Source organism: Electrophorus electricus, chromosome 20, assembly GCF_041902795.1.
Source record: "Electrophorus electricus isolate QZ-2024a chromosome 20, ASM4190279v1, whole genome shotgun sequence".
NCBI classification, from domain to species: domain Eukaryota; kingdom Metazoa; phylum Chordata; class Actinopteri; order Gymnotiformes; family Gymnotidae; genus Electrophorus; species Electrophorus electricus.
Genome location: NC_137516.1, coordinates 14,496,097 through 14,521,338, shown reverse-complemented (window position 1 = coordinate 14,521,338; position 25,242 = coordinate 14,496,097). Strand labels below are relative to the sequence as shown.

The 25,242-nt window shown below is 39.4% G+C and overlaps 3 protein-coding genes across 5 annotated transcripts; 2 read left to right on the top strand and 1 right to left on the bottom strand.

The window, feature by feature from the left end:
* Positions 1–3,048: 3,048 nt before the first annotated feature.
* cdc14aa (cell division cycle 14Aa) lies at positions 3,049–12,021 on the top strand. Of its 3 annotated transcripts, none has more exons than XM_081703792.1 (15): positions 3,049–3,509; positions 3,774–3,864; positions 4,055–4,130; positions 4,868–4,960; positions 5,133–5,212; positions 5,547–5,613; positions 6,166–6,228; positions 6,661–6,748; positions 7,027–7,257; positions 7,573–7,708; positions 8,022–8,157; positions 8,957–9,045; positions 9,391–9,516; positions 9,789–10,164; positions 10,529–12,021. In XM_081703792.1, the coding sequence occupies exons 1-15, from the start codon at positions 3,464–3,466 to the stop codon at positions 10,556–10,558; spliced, it is 1,728 nt and encodes a 575-aa protein (XP_081559918.1). In that variant the 5' UTR covers positions 3,049–3,463; the 3' UTR covers positions 10,559–12,021. The 3 variants fall into 3 exon arrangements, with proteins under 3 accessions (XP_081559918.1, XP_081559917.1, XP_026876858.2); XM_081703791.1 differs by having other exon boundaries at positions 7,570–7,708; positions 9,394–9,516; XM_027021057.3 differs by having other exon boundaries at positions 7,570–7,708.
* Positions 12,022–13,969: 1,948 nt separating this feature from the next.
* vcam1a (vascular cell adhesion molecule 1a) lies at positions 13,970–17,270 on the top strand. Its single transcript, XM_027021055.3, has 5 exons — positions 13,970–14,079; positions 14,195–14,470; positions 14,571–14,852; positions 15,800–16,051; positions 16,621–17,270. The coding sequence occupies exons 1-5, from the start codon at positions 14,022–14,024 to the stop codon at positions 16,770–16,772; spliced, it is 1,020 nt and encodes a 339-aa protein (XP_026876856.2). The 5' UTR covers positions 13,970–14,021; the 3' UTR covers positions 16,773–17,270.
* Positions 17,271–21,294: 4,024 nt separating this feature from the next.
* On the bottom strand, positions 21,295–25,100 carry extl2 (exostosin-like glycosyltransferase 2). Its single transcript, XM_027021029.3, has 4 exons — positions 23,806–25,100; positions 23,607–23,677; positions 23,343–23,458; positions 21,295–23,074 (listed from the first exon to the last, which is right to left on the bottom strand). Exons 1-4 carry the CDS (start codon positions 24,269–24,271, stop codon positions 22,681–22,683), a joined length of 1,047 nt encoding a protein of 348 aa, XP_026876830.2. The 5' UTR covers positions 24,272–25,100; the 3' UTR covers positions 21,295–22,680.
* Positions 25,101–25,242: the final 142 nt, after the last annotated feature.

Genomic DNA, 25,242 nt, shown 5'->3' with positions numbered 1-25,242 from the left:
ATGGGGATGTCCTGATGTGAATGTATATTAACAATGATAAAACGAGGTGTATATTCGCAATGGTAGAGTAAACTTCATTATGGAAAAAATATTAGTTCATTAGGTGTTTGCATTTCCACTTGGCTTGTTCACAAATAAGAGTGTCTCTAAATTACATAATTACTGTTTATTGAAATAATTATAGTCATCATTATATTTATTTTTTAATCACAGTACACTGTGTGAACATTTCAAATAGAAAGATAGGCTGCAAGTAATCATATTAAAAATTGAAACAAAAAAAAATTCTTCTTTTAAAATGTGTAAACATAATATAAGATAATAAAATAATATCTTATTTGTGTTTATTTTTAAAAGAAAAGCCTGTCTCGTGGTAATAATGTACTGTAATTTCATATAAAATGAAAATTCATCCTTTGTTATCTGAATTGTACAATATTTGACGGTTGTAAATTGTAGGTCTGTGCAATGGCTGAGCAGAGCAATGTAAACAATGATTGCAGGATTGTGTAAATTCAAAATGATGACACTAAGGGATGCATACATGTGAACATGGAACTTTTTCTGTGTGTCCAAGAAAGATTTACCTGTGGGACAATAAAATATATATCATATATCATATCACTGGCCTGGGTGTATTGTTTGGATGCCATCCCGCTCAGTCCTTAGAGTTCTGCAGGAGTAGACTCTCCACTCTCTGAGAGTAGTGTACCAGGCTGACAGCCAATGGGCCTTCAACTCTACTTTAATTGGCTGACTGGTTAATGACTGGTGAGCCAGGGAAGGAACAGAAATATTTAAACTTAAATGAAACTAACTGAAACAGAACTCATGGAAAGAACACTGTGAATTCTGTGATATCTATATCCATATAGTCACTGGTATGATTAAACAGTTGTATGTTCCTTTAGAGCACTAGAATTATGCAAGCATGATTGGAACAATCCAGCCTCAAATAATCACGATTGCCACAAGTTTGGCTGTATTCAGAAAGATTTCTACAAATCCTCTCTGTATTAGAGGAGCTGCTTGCCATAATTAAACCATACTTCTTTAGTTTCTCATACAGCACCACACAGTCCTGATAACCTCTCCTGTAACGCAGTTGCTGACCTTGACTTGCTACCAGAAACCCAGCACCGGTTTGCTTCTTGCCTCCACTGCCATCTCATCATCTCGAGTGTTGCTTCCCCACCATTTCACAGTAACCAACCCTTGCCTGTCTCTGACACAACAGAACAACCTTTTTCCATCCTATTAACATGGCGGGGGGGGGGGGGGTCCCATACAATAGAAAAGTAGAAGTCGTGTTATGGCGCTGAAGAGTTCAGGACACTTGGAAAGAAACGATATTCACCCCTTTATGGGAATCAAGTGTAACGGAATCCCCGGGTCAGTAGACAGTAGACCCTTTTTTTTCTGGATGCCGAGCAGTAACCTGAGTCCGTCACCTGAGCTACTCTTACCCTTGTTCTGTGGTGTGTTGTCAGGTGAGGCTGCAAGTGTGTTCCCATGCCTCTGCTTCTATCCCTCATACTGCTGAGGAATCCTGCTTCCTGTTTACCCTGGGTGGCTCACGGAGACGCCGTCCTTACCGCAGTCTCTGTTTACCTCGGGATAACGTATGCTGATGCGGAGCGTTTGAGATCCTGGTGGGTTTTGATTTTTTTTTTGCATGTACTCTTCCTTTGTTTTCCTTTGTTGTCCTTCCCCAGTTGTCTCTTTACCAACCCCAATGAAGGCATGTCGCGTCTGGCAGTCTCGGGGGGACAACGGCGGGTTAAACACAGGCCCCAATCCGTGCTACCTCCGATGGCCTGGATCTCACACATAGCAGGTGGGTCTCCTGATTTATAACATGTAGTATAACATCTCCTACTAACAATCTTCATTTTCAGTGTGCATGCCTCTTAGACAATTTTTTTCTTCTTTTTGTTACTAAGCATGTTTCATATTCTATGTTGTCTGTGGGAGTCAGGTTGTGTGAATTCTATTAAAGTTTCTATTTAATATTTAAGGTGGAAATGGTGGAAAACCATATTTAATGTGGAAATGGTCTTTGTCATGTTAGAGGCCAGAAGTGTGTCGAGGGAGAAGGGTTGAATGTGAACTGGCATGTCAGTGTGTTGGGGCTAAAGCATTCTAAGCATAATCTTCCTCGGCCATATTAGTGCTAAATTAGCGTCAGCGGCATGAACCACGGCTGCTGCGGAGATGCCCACCAGGCATCTTCTTCACACAGCCCTGCAAGCACTGCAGGACTCATCAGCAGCTCTCACACTGGGCCTGACACAAGTTGCTCAAGATACCTACCTCCACATTAATCCATATAGTCTATTTGTTTAATTAGGTTAATTAAGTGTCCAATTAGATGTCTATTCAGACCTTATTCAAATTTGAATATACGATTATCAACCACTTTTAAAGGCGTTTATTGTAGAAACAGCTTGTAGATGTACAGTTATCAAAGCACATGGGATGTACTCCTCAGCTGGCTAGTTGTTTGGCTGGTGGACCACTCTCAAAGTAACAGTGATAGTGACACATTCAAAAATCCCAGCAACACTGCTGTGTCTGATGAACTCATACCAACTTGACACCCATAATCATTCCACCTTAAACATTTACATTTACATTTACATTCACATGAAATGTGTCATTTTCTAAAAGACTATTTGGTATTCACTGCCTTTAAAAGTAAAGTTTTAAAAGTAGCTTTGAGATATAGTGGTGGAGTGTAGTAATAATAATAATAATAATAATAATAATAATGATAATAATAATAATAATAATCGAGACACTACAGATTATATCCTAAAACTTTTATAAGGTATTTTTGGGGGGTATCATGCGTAGTTCAGACAATCAGTAACGTCACTGAGCTTCAAATCTTTCCTTCGATATTCGTTGGCACTAATCCAAAATCTTACCCTTACGTTTACGCCGAGCATCGCGTTTCGAATGCTGATTGGTCCGTATAAACTTATCCATAGCAACCCAGCTTTGTGTGGTGGAAGGGCACGTGGTTACTAAGCGACGGTGCTTTAATAGTGTAGCATGAAGTTTGTTACGTTGTATCAGCTATTTGTGAGCGCATATGTAAGATTTTTACGATAAAGAAGGCAACGTTAAAAAACAATACATTTATAATTACATTTTTTGAATATAAAGTTTTCAGTCGCTTTTTGGAGGGATTTTACCGTCGGCACTCGATATGGATTTACTTTTGCGGGTTGGGACTGTGACCCATTGGCTACTATATTTTGCAACTGCAATGATTTTGCTTCTTGATTGCACATTGCGCATTGTTTTTTACACAGGGATTGACTGCACCGTTTAGTAGACTACTAATTCTCTCTAGTCTATTTTCCATTCCAAAGGCCATCAGAGAATAATCAGACTTATTTGAACTGTTACCAAACAACCTAAATCGCACGGAATCATTTTAAGACCACTGAATGAAATGGCACATCACAATGACTTGTTCGGAGCTACTGAGTTTATCAAAGGTATTTATTCCAGTTATTAGGCTATGTTGAGACGAAATCCGTAGTCTAGCCAATTAGGCCTATTTATGTTAACAGAGCAGTTTGTTATATAGGGATATAGTTTCACATTATGCCCCAAGGAGAAAAGAAAGAATATGTTACTTAATCTTACTGCAACAAAAGAAAAATATAACCTAAGCTAAAACTCACGTCATTCTCATTGTTTATTTCATCTCCTAATTTACATAAATGAATACTTTCTGTCTCCTTAATATTTTCTTGCAGATCGGTTATATTTTGCTACTGTGCGATGCAAACCAAAAAGCACAGCGAATACGCATTATTTCTGCACGGATGATGAATTTGTCTATGAAAAGTGAGTTTCTCTTACACTTAAATCCAAGTGTAGGCTATAACGCATATAATATGCGACATGATTTTAATTTCCACAGTTTAGGAATTTTGGTATCAAAGTAACAAGCTGTTTGTTTTAAATATAGCAATAGATTACGTGCTCATGGTTATTTCATGTAGACATAATTCAATTTGTTGTGTGTTTGTTTCAGTTTCTACGCAGACTTTGGGCCTCTTAATTTGGCCATGCTGTATCGATACTGCTGTAAACTGAATAAGAAGTTGAAGGTAAACTAGGATTGCATTCTGTATACTGAACCCTATTAAGTAGGTTGTCTGTCTGTGTGCCTTATGACTTTATGTTTTGGCTTATAGTTTAAAATTGAATGTAGTGTGTTATGGCTTGGTGTTTAGAGTTAAGGGTATATTAATGCTAACTCATTTATAGCTTACAGCAATGTAATCACGTAGTGGTCCCGTTATTAGGAAGCCAACCGTAATAACGGGAGTGGAGATGTACTTGAGTTGAACTTTGATATTTGAGGGAAACTTAGGCAGCAACAGGCTTGAATGGGTGAAAATAATGTTAAGCAATTGTTAACAAACCAGGTATTTAGCAACTGAACCTAATACTTTGTAGTTTCATTTCACTAATGGCTTCAGACTGCACCTACATATTAGAAATGAACTTTGGTGCTTTTCAAATGGTGCTGTGCTGAATGCTGAGACATACTTCAATGGCCAGAGCTCTGTGTGTTCTCAGTGTAAGTAATGGTTTCCTAAACAACATAATGCAAAATTTACCAAATATGAAATTTGTGTATGTTGGCTTATGATAGGCCACATTGCACTGAGCACAGAAGAATGTGCTTAAGAATGCATGTCAATGTAAATGAAAAGATTTTAAATCGGAGTTTGTGGGTTTAAACTTGGAAGGCCAACTAGATTTGCTGGTTTTCGGAATGGCCAAACAGTGAACTTTCAGTTGCTTGGAGAAAAACAATCAATCTCCTGTATCTGCACAGTCCTTTACTCTGTCCCGGAAGCGTATTGTCCACTACACCAGTTATGACCAGCGGAAGAGGTCCAACGCCGCATTCCTGATTGGTGCTTATGCTGTGAGTACACACACACACACACACACTGCAGGATTTTAAATGTTTTAAACCTGGCTGCCATCAGAAGTGGGATATTGGACACTGATCCTAGATCAGTGAAATGGCTGATTGTTAACCTGGAACAGTACGTGTATGCTGCCCTTTCCTCATATTTTTTTGGATTCGTCTGTAGGTGATATACCTAAAGAGGACTCCAGAAGAAGTGTACCAAGCCCTGGTATCTGGAAATAAAGTGTCATATGTACCTTTTAGGTGGGACACCTGACCTCACATGTCACCAAAACAGCCACTAAAGTAGTTTAAGGTGACTGTAATTACCTGCCGTGCTTCAAAATGTAAATGTAGCATGCTCATTTTTTAGAGGACAGTTTGAAGCACTCCACCATTTAGAAAATGCTGAATTTGTCTTAGCTTATGTATATAAGATAATCATGGTGAAGACCTTTATTAAAATAAAACGTTCCTGAAACATCCCATGCAAGGCCATTTTCAATGCTGAAAAGTTTATCACAAAGCAAGCCTGACTTTTTCTGTGCCTCTTTATCTCTAACATCAGTAATTCAAGATTATCTTTCTATCCCTCTAGAGACGCGGCCTTTGGGAACTGTACATACAATCTAACCGTCTTTGACTGTTTACAAGGCATCCGCAAGGTGAGGTGTGTAGCCTGGGTAAGATCTGAAGTTAACACTAGCCTTCAGTGGCTTGTTGCCTTTCTGGCCTCCATGGTTTTTTGTGGTGTGTAGTTCAGATCACCTTCCAAAGCCTCAGATGTAATCCATAATCCCTTGGTTCAAGAATTCTCTTTTTCTGGATTGAGATTGGTAGTGGTACCTGCATGATTCCGGATGGGAGAACTGTTGGCTGATTATTTAAAAAAAAAAAAGTATTCCCTTTACTGTAAAGAATTAGGAACTTCAGACTGATTTACTAGGGGATATGAAGTCTGTATAAAACATGTTAATAGTATGTAGTTGGTGTTACAAAATGATATTGCACACCCAATAATTCTAATAATTCTGGACTTTCTGCGGAAGCATTTATGGATTTGTTTTCCTCATAATTAATCTAATTGTCATATGAATGATTATCACTTACTGCTCAAAATGTGACTGGTCAACCTTGTTCATACAAATTGAAAACTGTGCAGTATGAATTGGTCTTAAACTTGGTCACTTCACCTGGTTTCCATGGTCTCTGTGCAGGCCTTGCAACATGCGTTCATTGACTTTGAGACATTTGATGTTGAAGAGTACGAGCATTATGAGGTATGAGACTCCCTCGGGTATCACCATGGACTTTGTACCAGAATGTTCTAAACTTCAACCAGTTAAGACTGCCTTTACAATAAAAAAATAAAAAACTTGTTTTAAAATGTAGGAGGCCATCAATGCTGGATAAATTTGGCCATCCAAATATATTCAACCCATTGGAGATATACCTTTCATAACTATTTTCAAACAATTATATTTGCACTGAAATAATACAACTTCACTTTTTGGGGGGTGGGGATATATTCCCACATCTATTCATTCATTGTACATCTAATATTCATTGTATATCATTCTCAATAACTGATAATGTAAAACGTGATTAACTTAACATGTTTGTGTGTATTATCTATGTAATACACTAAAGCATGCAGCAAGTCTTTTGACCTAGTTTGGCTGAACGTATGTTTGCTTTGGTTTTTGTTCAAGCGTGTAGAAAATGGGGATTTTAACTGGATTGTGCCTGGGAAGCTACTGGCGTTCAGTGGGCCTCATCCCAAGATCAAAATCGAGAACGGTGAGTAATGGAGACTTGAAATGGGGACGACCACCCATTATCATCTGAAACCACGTGCTTGCTTCATTTGTGCCAAAACCATCTGCACCGTTTGGCAAAGAAATCACTTTGACCCATTGAAAGCAACACTGACCTCCAGTTCTCTAAAATTCTCTGAGCTTTTTAATTCTCCCATGTGTTCTCTATCACTTATCAAACTAAAACCTCCAAATGAAGGCATGGCCAACACTCACAAAGGACTAATCCCTTCCCACCCCCCACCCCCGGCCCTATCTCAGGTTACCCGCTCCATACCCCTGAAGCCTACTTCCCCTACTTCCGCCAGCACAACGTAACTGATGTGGTCCGGCTCAACAGGAAGATCTACGAGGGCCAGCGATTCATGGACGCTGGCTTCAGGCATCATGACCTGTTCTTTGTGGATGGCGGCACACCCAGTGACCTTATCCTCCAGCGTTTCCTGCATATCTGTGAAAGTACTGAGGGGGCCATCGCTGTTCACTGCAAAGGTGAGGAGACTGCTGGGAAACCCCTGGTGGAGGGCGGGTCTTGCTGAAGCCTGCAGACTTTATTTTTGTGTGGTACATGCAGTGCATTGTTGTTGGTTTTTTTTTGCTGTAGCCTTACTCGATAAATATTTCAACATGCAACTTGGACAAAAAACAAGGTTGACTTGTTTATTTTTTTAGTTTTTACTCTATGTATGGAAACACATTGAAATATGTTCTAAATCATCTTACCTACTCACCTCATGTGCTAATTAGGCTACATCTTAATCCATTGTTCCTCCGATGGTCATTCCTTTTGGCTTGTGTGTGCAGCAGGTCTCGGCAGGACGGGCACTCTGATTGGCTGCTACCTCATGAAGCACTACCGTTTCACAGCAGCAGAGGCCATTGCCTGGATACGCATCTGTAGGCCTGGCTCGATCATCGGACCCCAGCAGAACTTTCTAGAAGAGTGAGTGGATGAGGGTGGTGGCACGTGATGCAGGTCATGTGCAGTGATGGTGTAGATGCATCCAAGCCTGGTCCATAACCATTTAAAGCAGAGGCGCAATCCCAGGAACGCTCTGCAGGGGCCTCCCATTCCCAACACATCTGATTCTGATGTGATGGATCAGGACCGGATCTGAGAACCTCTGATTTAAAGAACACTTTTATGTTCCACATCTCCACACCAGCAGCTCATTGTTCTGTATCCCCATCTCTCTCTTTCTCCCTCTCTCTCTCTCTCTCTCTCTCTCTCTCTCTCTGTCTCTCTCTCTCTCTAGAAAGCAGAATAGCATGTGGGTGGAGGGGGACTTGCACCGATCCAAGCAGCAGGAGAGGGGCCTGGCGCACCTCCTCTCTGCCATGGATGACATCTCCATCACCAGCACAACCCAAAACTCCCAAAGCACAGATGAGGTAAGACACGTGATGTCACAGTTCATTTCAGATGAACGGAACCAATCAGCTGATGCACTCAATGTGGCGTTGAATGACATCACAAAATGCCTCTCATACCTGCATTCACTGGGAACTTTATTAAGTACACCTATGCCATATTTACATATAACTGCATTTTTATGTGCATCCAATTGCAGACTATAGCATAGCTGTTGGTATGCACAGTTTGAGAGCCACCCTCTGTCCTGCTTATTACTGGTTAGTGTTTAACCGGTACTGGCTAAGTGTTGGGCCATTCTTAGTGTAACAGTGACACTGATGAGGTTGTGGCACTGATGTGGCCCTTTAAACTGCTCTTTGGCTATCACTCCTCACAGTATGGCTGGATTTCTTACACATAAGTGTTTCTGTTCAGCTGAAACTGGGTCAAACACCCAAAAGTGTAGCCAACAGCTGTCCTGTAGTCAGAAACTGACCATTGATGAAGGGCTAACATTAAATGTACAATGTAACTGAGCTATAGACTAAATGGTCTATAGACTCATAACTGTATACCTGTGAGGTCATAATACATAAAATAGTATTTCTCAGAAGGTGGGTGGTGAAACCTGAAGAAGGTTATAACTGAAGGCTTTTCTTAATTTAACATTTTCAATTTTTAACTTTAAATGTGTATTTGATTAGGTTTCATAATCAAAAATGCCAGTGATCTTATATGCCTTATTTTATTACCTACTAGTATTCTTATGTTAAAGGCATGGCTAAATGGAAAATGAAGTAAATCCTGAAATAACTGTCGTTGTGCCATTCGCTACAGAATGACGATAATGTGAACACAACTCAAGGAGATAAACTACGTGTTTTGAAGGGCAGCCGCCTTCCCAGAGCTGCATCAACTGCTTTCAGGTATGAGGCTTGCTGTCGGTCTGAAACTTGCTCTCAGGTGTGAAACTCACTGTCAGGTATGAGAATCGCTGTCAGGAGGAAGCCTTGCTTGGGTGTTTGCATCCAGTTTAGAGAAACCATGTATCAGACTCAATCCACATCTATACTAAATCATTTCTGTTACCAAAACCTGGTGCACAGACATCCTTTACTCCTTTGCTTATCCTTGACTCCTACACCCATCATGTAGTGTAAGGTGCGGTCTAGCAAGAATAATATCGCACACTGGCAATTGTGCACATAATGTTGTTGTGCTGCCAAGCCTTGGACGTTTGTTTTCAGCGATTTGTTGTTGCTTTGCTGTAGTAGGATATTGCCAGCACCTACTTCCTTCTCTCCCTGGAAGTCTTCCAAAATTCCTTTCTCTTTCACCGCCCCATCACCCCAAAGAATCATGCGAAGCCCCTCATCTTCTGCAGGAAACCTAAAGAGGTCAGTTTGTGACAAAATGCATAGGAATTAGTGAATGTTTATGATATGTCTGTCAGACTGCTCCTTAGACTTAGACTTAATGCTGGATCAAAAGGATGTCGAGTTAAAAGAAATAAGAATTATTGCCAATCTAGATTTTTCTAGTGCTGGTGATCAGTGGGCCTCATCCCATGAGATCTAGACAATGAGATTTAACTAATCTTGCACTGTGAAATTTCACGCAGTCATCTGCAACCCAGCTCCACATTAATTTGTGCCTGTGTTCTCCACAGCTCCAAGCCCCGTTTAACCCGCTCCCTTGGCAACCTCTACAGTCCAGGTGACTTCCAGGAAGAGGACTCCAATGGCTTCTCTTCTCTGTACTCCTCTCCGCCCTCTGGGCCTCCACCCTTGTCATGTGCCCTACCTCCACCCCGCTTCAGCTATCCCGACCTCCACTGGCCTTTCTCCAGCCCCAATTTCCAACAGGAGGTCAACAGCGGGCGGGGCAGGGCGACCAGTGCCAGGACTGTCGCCCCCACCCACTCCTTCAGGCCCATGAAGAGAGCCTTCGGTCCCAAGCCCGTAACCACGTCTGGCCCTCTCAGAGCACCGGGTTTACTGGGGCTTGGCAGGCCACCAGGCCACATCCTCAGTCGCTCCATCCCTGTGAGTGAATGTCCGGTTCGTGTGCCAGAGGACTGCAATCCGTTCTCTTCCATGCTGATGCCTGTTCCTCGTTGCTCTTTCCCACTCTGGGACTCTCCATGGTACAAGATATTTCTTTCTTCCAGATGCGTTTTTTCTGATTTTTCCTTAACATTTCTCTGCCTGGATCTTTCTTCATCCCTGTATTCTCTTCTGCCATGGTTTATATACCTCAGTCTTTCAATCGAGGGTTTTTTATGTGCATGACATGCACATGTGCATGCACGTATAAGTATCTAGGTTATATATATTGTCTGGGCCCTGAGTAAGGAAGGGAGACAGATGGATTCTGCTGATTCATGCTAGTGTCTCTGTCTTTTCACAGTCCCTTCAGTCGGAATATGTTAAGTACTAAGACTGCAACGACGCACTGATTCCATTCCCATCCAGACTGTTGATCGATTCTCTCTTCAGTAAGCTGCAACCTGCTTCAGAACTCACAGGGACTACAGAATTAACAGCTTTGTTGCAATGATATATAAAGGCAAACAAAAGAAGGGATCAGTACGTGTTTATAATGTCAAAAAGTCTTGACACTGAAGTTTGTAATTATGTTTTTTTGTTTTGTTTTTATTTTGTGTTTGTTACTTCTACTTAGGCCATCTTACATAAGATTGTGTATTACTTTATCTAAATAATGCTGTGCTTACCCCATCCCTAATCTTAATATCAGTAAGTAAAAGAAAATAATTTGAATGATTTTTAAAAAATATACACAAATGGTTTTGTCATTCTCACATTAAGATATGGCTATTACTTATGTTGTGTGTCTGCTCCTGATACTGAATTTAGTGGTTGCAGAGTGTGTGCATGCATGTGCCTATGCATGTGTTTTTATTTACGTGTATGCTATGCATATGCCTGCCTGCCCACCTGATCACTCAAGCATACTTTTTCACATGACTGCATAGAAACTGTGATTTATAAAACATTGTTTGTTCAGTTTCTCTTGCATTGATTGTAGGTCATAGTTAATTACTAAAATAGACTGAAACTAAACATAAATGTGGTTAAAATTATATTTGTCATAAGAACCTCAATATTTAGCCAATTTAAGTTACTACATTTCTGCGGTTACTATTGTAACAATGCATAATGTGTGCCATATCCCAAAGTAGATTCAGACAATATATATTTTTAAAATGTCTTCTCATAAAGTAATTTCTCATAGGTTTATATGGTCATTAAACAAGGTGCATTAGCACATTATTAAAACCTGCGAACAGCACAGCGCCTCTCCAGAACTCCATCTAGAATTTATTGTCCAATAAGAAAATGCATTGACATTGCTATCGCTTACATGTTTTGTGTGTTAGCAGATGGCCTACAAATTCTTGAGCCATCTGCTTTTGAAACACAAAGACTACATCTTCTTTACTGAGGGTTCAGTAACAAATCTATAAGTTTGCCCATGTTGCAATGTTGCACTGTCATATTGTAGGCCTTTGTTATTATACACTTAATTCAACTGAATATATAGTCTTAATTAGTCTTAATTGTGGCAAAACCTAGTCCCATGTGTTATTTTATATGCAAAGAGTACTTAAGAATGACAAAATTGAAAAAAAACCCCAGAAACCTTGGAATGGAAAAAAGAATGAAGTGGTCCACTGTACGCCTGAACCCAATACAAGTACTGTTCATCTGTAAACTGCATGCAGATCTCTACAAACACTGACCTAAAACCCCATTTATGGGTACATATTCACGTTTAGCAATAAAAAAAAAACAATCTATACCCATATGTAATTTATAAAGTGGATGTGCTTTCAAACTGAGGGTACATGCTGAAATAAACAAATAAATAAATAAACGCTACATTCCTAAGTAATGCTTGGTTGTGTTTGATAACACCCGGGGCGACGAAGGTGAAGCTGAGGCCACACACTTAAGTGCAATTAAAACAAATTATTCGATGTTAACATAGCATATACTTTATTCCTTGTATTAACATTCAACCTAATATTACATGCTGACATGTAGTTTGAGAGAAATAAAACATTAAAACCGCTACTTTACTAAACAGCACATAACCCGTTGATACACAGCTGTGCTCGATTTATAATAACGTGAAGTCGGTCACCCAAAAGACCACAGTATGTCCTAACAAGAGACACTTTCTCAGCTACAAATACTTAACAAAACTAAACTAATGAAAGTAACCCTACCAACAAACATCACCTCCTCCCTGCAAGGGCTGAAAAAGGAAAAAGGCACCTACTGCATGACATGGGGCCCTACCAGAGTGCAAAAAAAGGCACCTACTGTACAACATGGGGCCCCACTGAAGCACAGAAAGCAATGATCCATCACATATGGTGAAATAGTTCTGACACATCCTTGATTAAGATTAACATTATCCTATTAGGCATTCCAGATTAAATGTATTTACCACAGTTCTATGGTAACAAACCACTGGGACATATAAACCTTTTAAATGTTTATTTCTCAAACACCTCTGAAGTAGGGAACTATTAAGAGGGAACTGCTAACTTTTGTTTGACACTCACACACACACACACACACACACACACACGATAATGCCAGGCATTGTGTTTTGAATATACGCAGAGTTTGAGATGTAAATTCCAAAACATATCAAAGAATTTGCTGACACTCCTAGACTGTTGTCACAGAACCCACTGTGGGAAAGCATACCCTAATGGGCATTTTGAGGAGACTGTAAGGCACTGCATCTAATTTTCTTCACTGGGATTTTTTTATGTTGAATGGGCACTTTTGTGTTTTCTCACCTAAGAGGGCATCTAAGAGGGTACTTCATGAGGTTTTTTTTAATCAAAAAGGCACCTGTAGGGAACATCATTTGTCCCTTTGTGAGGGCACCTATATGACACCACATTCCCATGCATGTAAGAGCACTTTTTACAACAATGTATCCCATTAAATCTACTGGATGGGCATGTCTCCATTAGTGGAGCACTTAACTGGCCACTTCATCAGGTTTTCTCAATTGTAGCCATTCCCTGCATAGCACTCTACACTATTTGGTGACATTGTCATGTAGACGCAACATAGGGGGTACTTCTTAATTACACGTTTTTTCCACTGGAAGACCCACCAATAGGGAATGTCAAGGGTAGCCTGTTGTAAGGGCACCTTATAGAGCACTGCATCACATTTCCTCCACTAAAAGGGCACTCATTAAGACACGCAATCACATTATTTGCTCTAAAATCATCATTATCTATTGCATGAAAGGGCACCATAGAGGGCCCTGAATCATTTTTTCCTGTATGAAAGGCAGCCAATAGGACCTTTCCTCTTGTTTTCACCATTCTAGACGGCACTTCTGCCATGCCTTTTCAACTGTAGAGTCACCGGTAAACGAAGGCACCAGTTGAGTTAAATTAACAACATGAATTCTTAAGGGCAAACCAAATTTTCTCTTGTTTCAAAGGAAAATGAACAACAAACAATAAAAGTCTTCAAGGTTAACTTGCAATTTCCAATAATTTCTCAGTTCCATCAGATGGTGGCAATGACTTAATTTTATTTCCATCACCTAACTACCACATTACGAGTACAAAACTTATGCTGTAGGTTGCTATCATGTATGTATTTATCTACTCTTATATGTATGCCTGTTTTCCTATTAATGGGTTTATACAGTGAAAAAGAGTGAATATTTTCACAAAATATAACAATGTTATAATAACGGAACATTCGTTGATTGGACGAGGGCCAACACGTTGATCTTTATAAATACCGCCCACGGACAGTCTAATCATACAATGGAACACACAAGAGCCAAACCGGAGCACTAATTTACGAATTTTAACATATAGCTCTGACACAAAATGAACGAAAAACATATTGTTTTTGTTTTATGCATGGCAGCTCTGAATTTATTTACAGGTTGGCATCTTTTGTGCGCTTTTCCTTCAGCACGAATTCTACCTATAGTAGAATGTTTGCAATTATATTAAATTATTGATGTATTTACCATGTTGAATATTCTTTGCCTTTTCAGCAAAACATGCGCACGAAGTATACTTACACCCACAAAATCCGGTGAAGCATATTAACGAAAGCGTCGAGTTGATATGCACTGTGGCTGGATGTTCGCAAGAAATAAAATTCATGTGGTCAACGTTATTAGACAGTTCTACAGGAGGTCAAAGTAAGACTAACCAAACAGTATCCCGTCTACTGTTCAAGACGTTATCAATAGAACACGAAAAAATAATTGTTTGCAAAGTTATTTGTGGAGGATATAAAGAAAACAAGACAAAGATAAGAGTATATTGTAAGTACCCGCATTATTACTATGAAAATCGAAAATAATCTCATTAACAGACTCACTAATCGTTTTCTTTGGGTACAATGAAATGCCGTTTCTTTCACAGCGTTCCCAACTAATCCTGTGATTTCACGCATTCACGAGTTGCAACTGCAGTGTGCAATACACAATGTCTATCCTCCGTCTAAGTTCAAAATCCAGTGGTTTCGCGGAGATACACAAATTTCAGACGAATATGACACATCTTCCAGCGAAGTCGTCGCGCAGGGCATGCATTCCATTTACAAACCTACCGACGAAGACCGCGGCAAGAACATCACTTGCAAAGTTACTCTGAATATGGAAGGAGTACCCGAGGATCGAACGGTGCGGTCAGTTACAGTCCAATGTAAGTTGCTCAGCTCAGTGAACATTTGAATGTGTTTGTTTATTTATTTATTAACTGAGGATTTGAAATGGTGGCGTTCGAGGAGTGTATTTAGGCATGTTTGCAGGCGAATATTTTAATGTGTATTTGTGTAGTCCAAATTACATTATATCTAAGTGCTATAAATGTACTTCTATAACAGCACGTTTTGTAGGGCGCACCTTCAATTTTGATTAGATAAAAGCATTGTGACAATTTAAAATTAATCAAAGTAGTACAGGGGCTGGTATTATGCACCTATATTACATACCTTATTAACTTGACATCACCAAGCTTATGTCTGTAGTGTATTCTGAATATGACTGTACCATACTATGATATAAAAAAATTGACCACTGAAGCACATCTCAGAACCAAATAAATGGTAAGGAAAATACTCTGCGCCTGAGGTAAGAAGGCATGAAAACAAGCTCCACATCATAAATATCATCCCAAACTGTAGAGACTTTAGCATGAAACTCACAAAGGCTGAGCCACAAACAGAAAAACTGGATTACAGCATGTTGTGTAAAACTCTGACTGTCTTGTACAAATATGAGGAAAGCAAGCATCTGATTGGAGTAGAACTACAAAATCCATGCCTACACGTGTGAAACATAGTGTGAAGGTTGCCATCCAGCAGAACTTTGCTCCTATTATTACTCAGCATGGGATAATTATTGTATTGTATAGTTTTGGTACCACTACCATCAACCTCAGTGTGGTTGCAATGCAATGCTACATTTTCAAAAGAGTCTGTTCAAATGTGCTGCTCACCTATAACAATAATATAGGTAATATTTAGAAATGCCTTAAACCAATAAACTACTTATAGACATATTTTTGAGTGAACCTTACGTAAGAAATAACCAAACATCAAATGTATTTTTGACACATATCACTTAGCTATATCTCCTGATTTCGTTTAGATGGTCCAGCATTCATCACTATATCCAATCACACCACTGTGAGGCTCGGCGAGCGTCTGGAATTGAGGTGTGACACTGACAGGGAATCTAGTATAATGTGGACAAAGTTAGGAAAGAGCGGCGCAGTTGCACTTGGCAAGGACAAGGAGCTCGTGTTTGAACACGCTGACTGGAACCACACAGGCGAATATGAGTGCGAAGTGAGCACTGCGATGGGAAGTTGGCGGTCCAAGGTGAACGTGACTGTTCAAGGTAGGTAGAATTAACATTTTCACCTTATCATCCTAGATTTTTTAAGATGGTGGCTGACTGAAAAACTTGAGTATGTAGTTTTGCAGGTCCTCCTAGTGTTCACAAGATCAGACTAAGCCAGACGACTGAACCAAGCGAAGGAGACAAAATTACCATATTCTGAGATTCGGACAGCAATCCTTCCGTACATTTGATGACTTCTGGAACCTCCTTAAATTACAGCGAAAGGTCAAGTTCTGATCGGGCTTATATGTGCATAAATATTCCCTCCATTCAGATAAAGGATTCTGAATTCTACTACTGTGATGCACGCAATGAATCTGGCCGCAAAAGCAGCAGCATTAATATATTGGTCCACGGTAGGTTATTTAGATCAGTGTGCTGGCCTCACTGGACTGTGATGGTCAATTTTTAGTCCACCAAGTCCAATGAGCATCAGCAAGTCATCTTGGAATTTAAATCATTAAATCATCTGCTGTTTTTATGATGGGTGTAAAGACAAGGAGTTCTGAGTCTGAACCCTAGGGGATTCTGTATCAGTTCTCTAATGCAGCTGGTTTCTTCCCTAGATCGGCGATCTGTGGTGCCCCACCTGCAGAATGCCATCATTCCTGCTGTGAGCTGCATGACTCTGCTGGGTGCTGCTGCTGCCTTAATTCTATTCCTGAGGAACATGAAGAAGAACTCGCAAGATATTGCCATCGATGCATTAAACACATAATCTTCAAGCAAAGGAATTCTCTCCTTCTCTCCTTGTTATTATTACTTTTACTACTCAGTGGTAATATTATTTGTGATAATACTACTCAGTGATAATATTAATATTATAATGATGCATAATAGACCTTCAATAAAAATTGGCAGCCCATATACCGAAAGACAACATATTGAGATTTCTTTTTCTCAGAATGTAGGCTAGTGAAATACATTTTTAACAGTGAATACAGTATGTTACCATGCGGGGGGATTCTTTGATTGACATAGTGAAGTCTGAAGGACACAGGAATAGATTCCTTTCACCGGACCCACTCCACATACCCTTTTTCAAATTTCTATATCAGATTTGATCAGGTAGTTTTTTTCTGTATTTTTTTGATGTTACACCAAAAACTTTGTTATTGTTTTACTCTTTAACTGATTTAAATAACATTTTACTGTTTTATTGTGGCTTTAATGCAGCAATGGGTAATAAATAAAACATATTCTTATGAAAAATGAACTGGTCTGACCTCGTATTTTTTGCCAGAAGCCAAATCTAAATTAACAATACTTTTAATAGTGTTAATATGTTTGAAAATGCACACTAAGTTTTTATCCTCTGTATAAAAACAAAAGGCAGAAGTCACCATTCTGAATCAGTACTGTGGAATATGGTGCAGTTTGTTTACATGTTCAATGCAAAAAAAATGCTAACAAATATTTCTCAGTTCTCTACATGTCCTGTCGTTAAAAGGGCAGGGACACTTTTCTTTCTTTTCTTGTTTTGACTTTATTTTATGTGTTTATTATATCTGTGTGTTTACTGTCTTTATATGTTTATTTTATGTACCTGATCCAAAATAATGGGTTGCAGGAAAGTGTACAAGCAGCCTCAACACCATCTTTTTATTTCTCAAAGTAGCCTAGTGGTATTTCCTTACTTTATTATAGCATTAGCTTCCTCCTTGTCCTATAACAAAAGGAGGAATTATTTTATATAACTCTCCACCTGAGTACTGGCCAAGACATCACAGAGGTTAAGGGTGAGAACACAGCAAATGTGATCTATCAATAAAATTAGATCAAGTAAATTAGGGCTATTAAAGGAGAATAGGAGGGCAGTAGAAATGGTGACAAAATGCTTCAATGATTAGAAGTTGCTATAGTTGAGCCTAAATACAGAGAGAGTGGATCACCAGTGGTCAGAAGGAGCTAATCTGGTTTAAAACTGCTCCTCTGATAAATGCAAAGGTGAGACTTGCATGTGGAGTGCAGGTTTCAACATCCATCACCAAAAAAAAGCCAAGGCCAGCTGGGAGGTCTGCTTGTAAACCAAGAACAAACACCACTTCTTGGCATGCACTAGGAATCATTCTTTCTGCCTTTTTGACTGCCTCTGCATACGCACATATACATATGACAGATGGAACAGGAAGGTGGCCATCTGGCTCTAGATCAGCATTACTACAATGAGGGACAAGTTCCATTGTGAGGCAGTGATAAGGAACTAGATTAGATAGGCATGGCCCAAAGTGGTGAAAATAAGAAGTGTTCTGTTTGAAACAGTCAACTGGCACCAGGGTGGGAAAGAATGTGTCTCATATGAAATTCACAGTGAATACATACTGTTCGAAGAAGCCCCTTATCATTTGAAGGCACCAAGGAGGGGATTCTCCTAGCTTTCTAGGGTGAGTACTACGGCTTACTATATGGGTTACAGTGGATTTCTTGACTTCTAAATCAACAAAAAAAAGAATCAGATGAAAATTAAATGTACAAAACAACTGTAAATATATAAAATACCCAAATAAAAATGTAAGACTATTCATCCACTGTGACAAAAAGGAATGACCCCATTTCTTGCTTTTTAAAGACAACACAGTGGCATGGTCAGAAAGCAGAAATACCCCAATCCAACACCTCCAAAATGTACATTAATGTATGCATGGCTAAAGGTGACAAAGTACAGTATAAAGCAAAAAAGGTGGGCGAAAAAAAAGAGTAATCAGATATGTACCAAAGTGTCTAAGAATGGAAGGGAGTTTTACCAACTATCTGGTAGGGGCAGGGGGTTAGAAGGGTCATTAGGATCCAAGCAATTAACTGGAAGCTGGGCATCCACAGTTTGGACTGTCCTTGCAGGTTCGAGGGCTGGGTGGTAGGACACAAGCCCTCAGATAATGCATGAAGACACTTGCCGGAAACTCAGGTAGTATTAACAATCACCCAGGGCGTAGATATGTTCTATGGGTTAATACAGGATTTTGCAAAGCATTTTGGTGCTTTTTGCATACATACAACTTTTCAACGTATTGAAAAGTGAAAACCTCAAGCTTTTCAGCATGCAAGAAACAGCTTCGATTTCAGAGGGGACTGTTGCTTTCAGAGGGAACTGTATGAACATGGAGGCTGTTTGGCAAATGGTAAAAACAGCACAACGTTAACGACCTCTATCGACATTAGCCACACCGCTGCTCACTCTTAAAAGGAAGCCTTCATATCGCCAGGACATACTGGATCAAAGAAAATATTTCCTGCCATCGTTTTACCACTGTTTCTGAGAGCAGTGGTGCAATGTTTTCAGGGTGATAAGGGAACAAAATAAGCAATACCATTTCCTCCAAACCAGAAAACAAAAAAAAAGGTTCATTAATGTGCTGATTTTCGGAATATTTATAAATAATAATCCTCGGAATTCATAAGATTTCATCTGATTAATTTTTAAGAACATTTAGACAGTGGCTGGTGCAGGAATGTCGTAGTGATTTTCATTTACTGTTAGAAGCTGATAAATCTGCAGTGGAGGTCATCAGAATCAGAGTGGGATGTTTCAAACACCGTATTGTAACTGCTACCACCTTAGGCCTTCTTTAAAAAGCAACACCACCAGTACCAGGGCAGACAAGTTTATTAATACAATCTAAAAACCATAAAACACCACACTGAGTGGAAAATCGGGTTCTGAGTTCAGGCACAAAAGGGCTTCACTAACATTTAATGGGGTTACCATCACACGTGTGCAAAAATCACTTTGTCAGTACAGTCTGTGATAACTCAAATATTTCCACACCACACCTAATTAAAATCCTACATCACAAAAAACAAACAAACTCAGAATCAAAGAAAACACTCCCAGCGGGCACGAATTTATCGGGACCAAACGTAGAGGAAACAAAAACGTGACTCAGCCCCCCTGGACACAAAATACAAAACAGATTATCCCACATAAAAAATTAAGCACAAAATCAACAAACATTAATGTGCATCATATTTAAACATCACCTTACGTCATATTCCATATTTACCGAAATTGCGCTTAATCACGTAAAATGTTTTTACTTTTCCCATCGCTCTCCATTCATTCAGGACGCAACCTACTCCGTGGCAACGCTGCTATTTTCCCGTGTCTGTTCGCGCCGACTAGAACACTTTCCAAACGCCATCCACCTGCACGTTTAGCCCACGCCGTCTTTGTACCGCTCAATATGTCGCACGTAAATACGCGTGCTCATAACGAACTGGGTTCCCCCCGCCTTAATTACACGGGTTCTGTGTGCACGCGCCTTTCCCTCAGTCACTCACTTAATCTTATTCCGTTTTCACTATATCACAGTATAAAAAAACTTATGTTGAGTTAGTTGGCAAAATTTGCAACAAGTACGTTGCAAACAATAATTCCACCCAATCTTCATAGAAGTCACATTTCCATTGGTCTTCTTTAAGATGTTTTGGCAAGCATTTTACTATTTTACATTTACTATGTGTTTCTTTGTAGTGTGAATGATGAGAGATGTGGATCTACACCGGCATCACAGAAGTTCTCTAATTTCACTGCACTTTCTATTTGTTTGTTTTTTCTCTATTCACCAGTTTTTGTTTATTTTATTATGCATAAGAAGGTTTACCTGATTTCCCTGATACACGTTAGTGAGATAAGAAAGAATAGGGTGAAGCTATGAAAATGAAAAAACAATTCGAAGAAAATGAAGGAACAAAACTGATGATTTGATAACACCAGGGGTTAAATGGCTTGTAGTATTCATTTTCATCAAGTCGAAGGAAGTTTGAAGTCTTTGCAGGTTGATCTGGAAATCTCGTCTATTACTGTTTTACGAGGAGAGAGATTGAGTTCTCATGAACCAGCCTCATCAAGCGACAAACATTTAATTGTTGACGCCATCCTGCAAGTTCTTTTTTGGCCCTTAGCTTAATTTTCTATTATGTAATTGTTTCCTTCTTATTCCCAGAGGTCAAGTTGAAAGTGAAAGTTAAATAAAAAGTTTTGTCATTTTTATTCGGAGAAATATGTGAAATTTCAAGCGAACATCTACTATCAAAGAAGCCAGAAATGTACTTGAATGGTTGTCCTATGAAAAGATCAGAAAAATAAGTGATAGATGACTGTTTTAATCTAAAAACTATTTGGTTCTGCTGAACGTAGACGCTCCATCTGCATCACATGTGAGAAGGGCAAGTTTATTTTTTATATTTAAATGGACATGGTGATAATGTGCCTTGGTTCTTACTGAAGCCCAAACGACAGCTTTAAGAAAGGGAAAATTTTATTGCGTTATATTAATATTTAACTGACCAGAGAGAACCGGCAACTATGAATAAACAGAAATGTACATAATCGATGACAAAACTGACAGTTGTCATTGGTGCTATTTTTCTGTGACAAAACACACTTCATTTTACACAGATTATTTTGTACATAAATTTTACACAGTACATAATTTTGTTCTTGATGATTGTGTTTGACACACAATCGTGTCACAAGGTTTGTCTATAATATAAATGTGATGTTGAAATCTGTGATCACTATTATGTTTTTTGGGTATGTCTGCCTCCATGTACATGAAAGGAAAAGTAATGAAAAGGCAAGGTGGTCTAAGAATTTTACGTAGGAATTTTAGAAAGGTAAGAATTTCAATGGTAGGTTGAGATCTGCTCTTTACAGTCTTGCATCAGAAAGAAGTAAATAGAAGCTTGACTGCAAAGCCAAACAGAAATGGAAGAAAACCAAACTAATTATTCACTATGGAATTATTTTAAATCATATTAATAACAATGTAGTGCTAAAGCAAAAAAACAAAACAAAAAACAACTTAATACATCATTTTATTTTGTTACTGATCTCCTTCCCTTTAAATCCTAAATTAACCAGCGTAATGACAGTTCCCCAATAACGTCATGATTTTGCATTACGTGTTAATCAAAATAACAAATATTCGCCCACATCTTACAATTCCATCCACACCAATACTGTTTGTTTTAATGCAGTTTTTGCTGCATTAGATGTGGTGTAAACTCCTCTTAGGAAACAGGCACTTCTACAGATGCACTCTAAAGATCAGCTCTTAGACCATTACTGATGAAAGCAAACCTTCATTTTTCATATTTTAAAGGGGAACCATTATGCTTTCCAGTTTTTCCATTTTTTTTAATGTTATAGAGCTTTTTGTGCATGTAAATGGTTTGCAGTTATAAAGCACAAAGTAAACTCAAGAGTGTATAGCTCTCTCCCAAAGAAACCTCATTTCTCAGCTTTGTGAAATGCCTCGTTGGAATTTCAGCCTTTTCTTTGTTACAGGATGATGTAATCTCACAAAACTTTCCACAATGCCCACTTATTGTCCCAACTTGCCATGCCCTCATACAATGTATAGCAAGTACTGGAAGCCAGGAAGAGTTTGTACAGTGTTGTAGCCATGTTGGGAAGATGATGTGTTCTGCATTAAGGGTAAATCTAGTTTGTATCTTCAAAATAAAGTTGTTGAAATTCATTTTTACTACTGTTCTCTCTCTCATTCCAATTATTTTTACTGTGCCTGGCACAGTGGAATGCTTAAAAAAACAAAACAAAAAAAAAAAAACATGCTCAGTTCTATGCTGAATTTTCACATCAAAATCTACTTTTCCCCTCCACATCAGTTCCTGCTCCTGTGGTTGCCATAGCTGGGGAAGCCGAACTGTGAGATCATGATGTTAGAGTAATGCAGCGGCATGCCTCCATAAATCTGTGCCAGCCTGTTCAGGCAGTGCGAGCGCTGGAGCAAGTGTGCCGCGCGGTGCCACATGCCCAAGTACCCGCTGCTGGCATCCTTCTCCAGGTTCCTCAGGTCCACCGGCTTCACAAACACCCCGGCTGACCGGTGGGGTCCCGGAACCCGTGCCAGGTCTCGAGCCACCACAAAGTTCATGGCGATGTCATCGCAGTTCTGCGTCTCATCCACCAGGGCGTGCACTTCAGGAGGCTGCGCCTGGAACTGCTGGAGGAAGCGTCGGTGGAAAAAGGCTGCACCCACGAGCACCATGGAGTACCTGCAGAGGAGAAAGAGGACCATTCAACCATTCATTTACTATTATCTGTCTCCACATTGTAGGAGGGCTGTGTGTACAGATATATTTGACCTGTACTACTGTTTTCTGTAAACCTCCTTTCTAGAACTCCTACTTTGGCAGTATTAAAATTAATGTTAATAAAAAGAATGCCTTTGTTGTGCTATTGATCAGTGCTCTTGGATTGCCAAAATCACAACCACCTTAAAATTTGATTAATATTTGGTTATGATAGTTGTTTGTGGCCTACCTGTCCCCACCACCCATGTCAGGATCCTGGAGTTCAAAACTGCCATAGCTATACACACCGGAGACTGTGGTCACATGCTTCCTTGGTACAAAGCCCACTATTTGGTCTGGAAATTGCTGCAATGGCAGTTGCAAATAATTGTTACGTTTGCGTGTGTGTGAGTGCCACCTAATATCTTAATAGAACTAGCGAATCTAGATGTTCATTTGGATTAACTTTAGATACTGTGTTAGCTGTGCGATGTTCACCTTGGTGGTCCCTCACCTTCCAGATGGAGTATGCAAACCTAATATCAGGGAGGCTGACCAATGTGTCATCATCCAGCATCAACACAGCTGTTAAGGAGAAAAACAATTTAATGTTTTAAAACCATGATCTCTTCCTCTAAATGGACACAGGTTTTGGATTTTGAGTTGGTTTTTCAGGCCAGTTATTTTAAAACTGTCTTGTCTGTCTCTCACACCATCCGTCTCTATCTCAGCGAATGGCTGAAGCCGGTTACGCATCCGGTTGCTTGTCTGTTGTTTGAAGATCACCGATATTGGATGGGGTCCTAGAGAGTCCCATAGTTTAACAGGCGGCAGCTCCGCGATGTTGTTCCAAACAATGATTATCTGGTGCAGACGAGAAACTGCTTGGTAATGATTCAGCAGTTTCAGAAGAACGTCCGTGCGGTTGTATGTTTGCATGACTATGGTAAACGAGTTTTCACGTGGTGGGAGGGCGAATGAACTGTTAGATTGGCGGCGGAAGACTCCCAGGATACTGTCTTCTGAAGAAGGTAATAAAGACGTCAAGACTGCCCCAACCACCAGGAGCAACAAAGGGACGATAACGCACGCCCGCCGAAGGTTGATGAGCCTGCATCCTCGAACACGAATCGTAGAAACACGATTTTTAAAGGGTATCAAAGTGCGAACACTGCACATTCTTAATACTATTAGCTATATCGTATAGTCTAATTTTAGCATTTTAGAATGATCTAGGAACATCTAGCCCTTAGATGTTTACAAGCTAGATGTAAACACGACATAACATACTAATACTCCTTTGGAAGCACTGTAGTATTTTTGGCCGCCTTAAAACTGCTTAAAACGTTTTCTAACGCCTAAGCCCAGTGTAGTGTAGTAAAACAAAATCTGCGTTAAAAACTCGATTTTGTGCAGTTAGCTCTTAGTTGTTAAAACATAAGTAGTTTAGATCACTACATGTAACGTTCGTTAACAAATATTTTAAACGTTTCACGCCATTACTATCTCATACATTTCCCAAGAAAATCCCGTCGGCCAGATAAAACTAGGAAAAGTTAGTACGTTTGTGCACACTGCGCATGCTCAAAACACTCAGGGTGCGTTCAACGCAGCCGTTGCCCAATTCTTTGACCGTATACATCTATTGTGACTATTAGAAAACTGGCGTATCTGTGTAAAACTACCTGAAAACTGTCCTACAACTTAATAAATAAGATTAACGGAAATAGTTTACACCAGACAAACAGACAACTTAAAACAAGATTTTTTAACCACAAAATCTCATTAGCCCACAACTACTGTCTACAGGCTACTGTCGCAAAACACGACTCCTTTAACGACACCGTAAGTCTGAGAGTAGGCTGTCCCTGAGCTACTCCAGCACACTTTAAGATTTCGCTCTGTCTTTATGAGAACGTGAGATTTTGAAGCATTGTAGGAAAACATAGTTTAAAACGTAACATCAGTGCATTAGCTATTTAAGATAACTGACTTAATTTAAATGAAAATGGAATAGATAAAATCCCTAATGCCAATGATGCTCTAAGATCTGTTCTTATATCATCTGTATAATAACCTAACCGTGATTTTAAGACTATACTTCGAATAACATTTATTTATTTATTTCTTTGTTTCTTTGTTCGATTGTT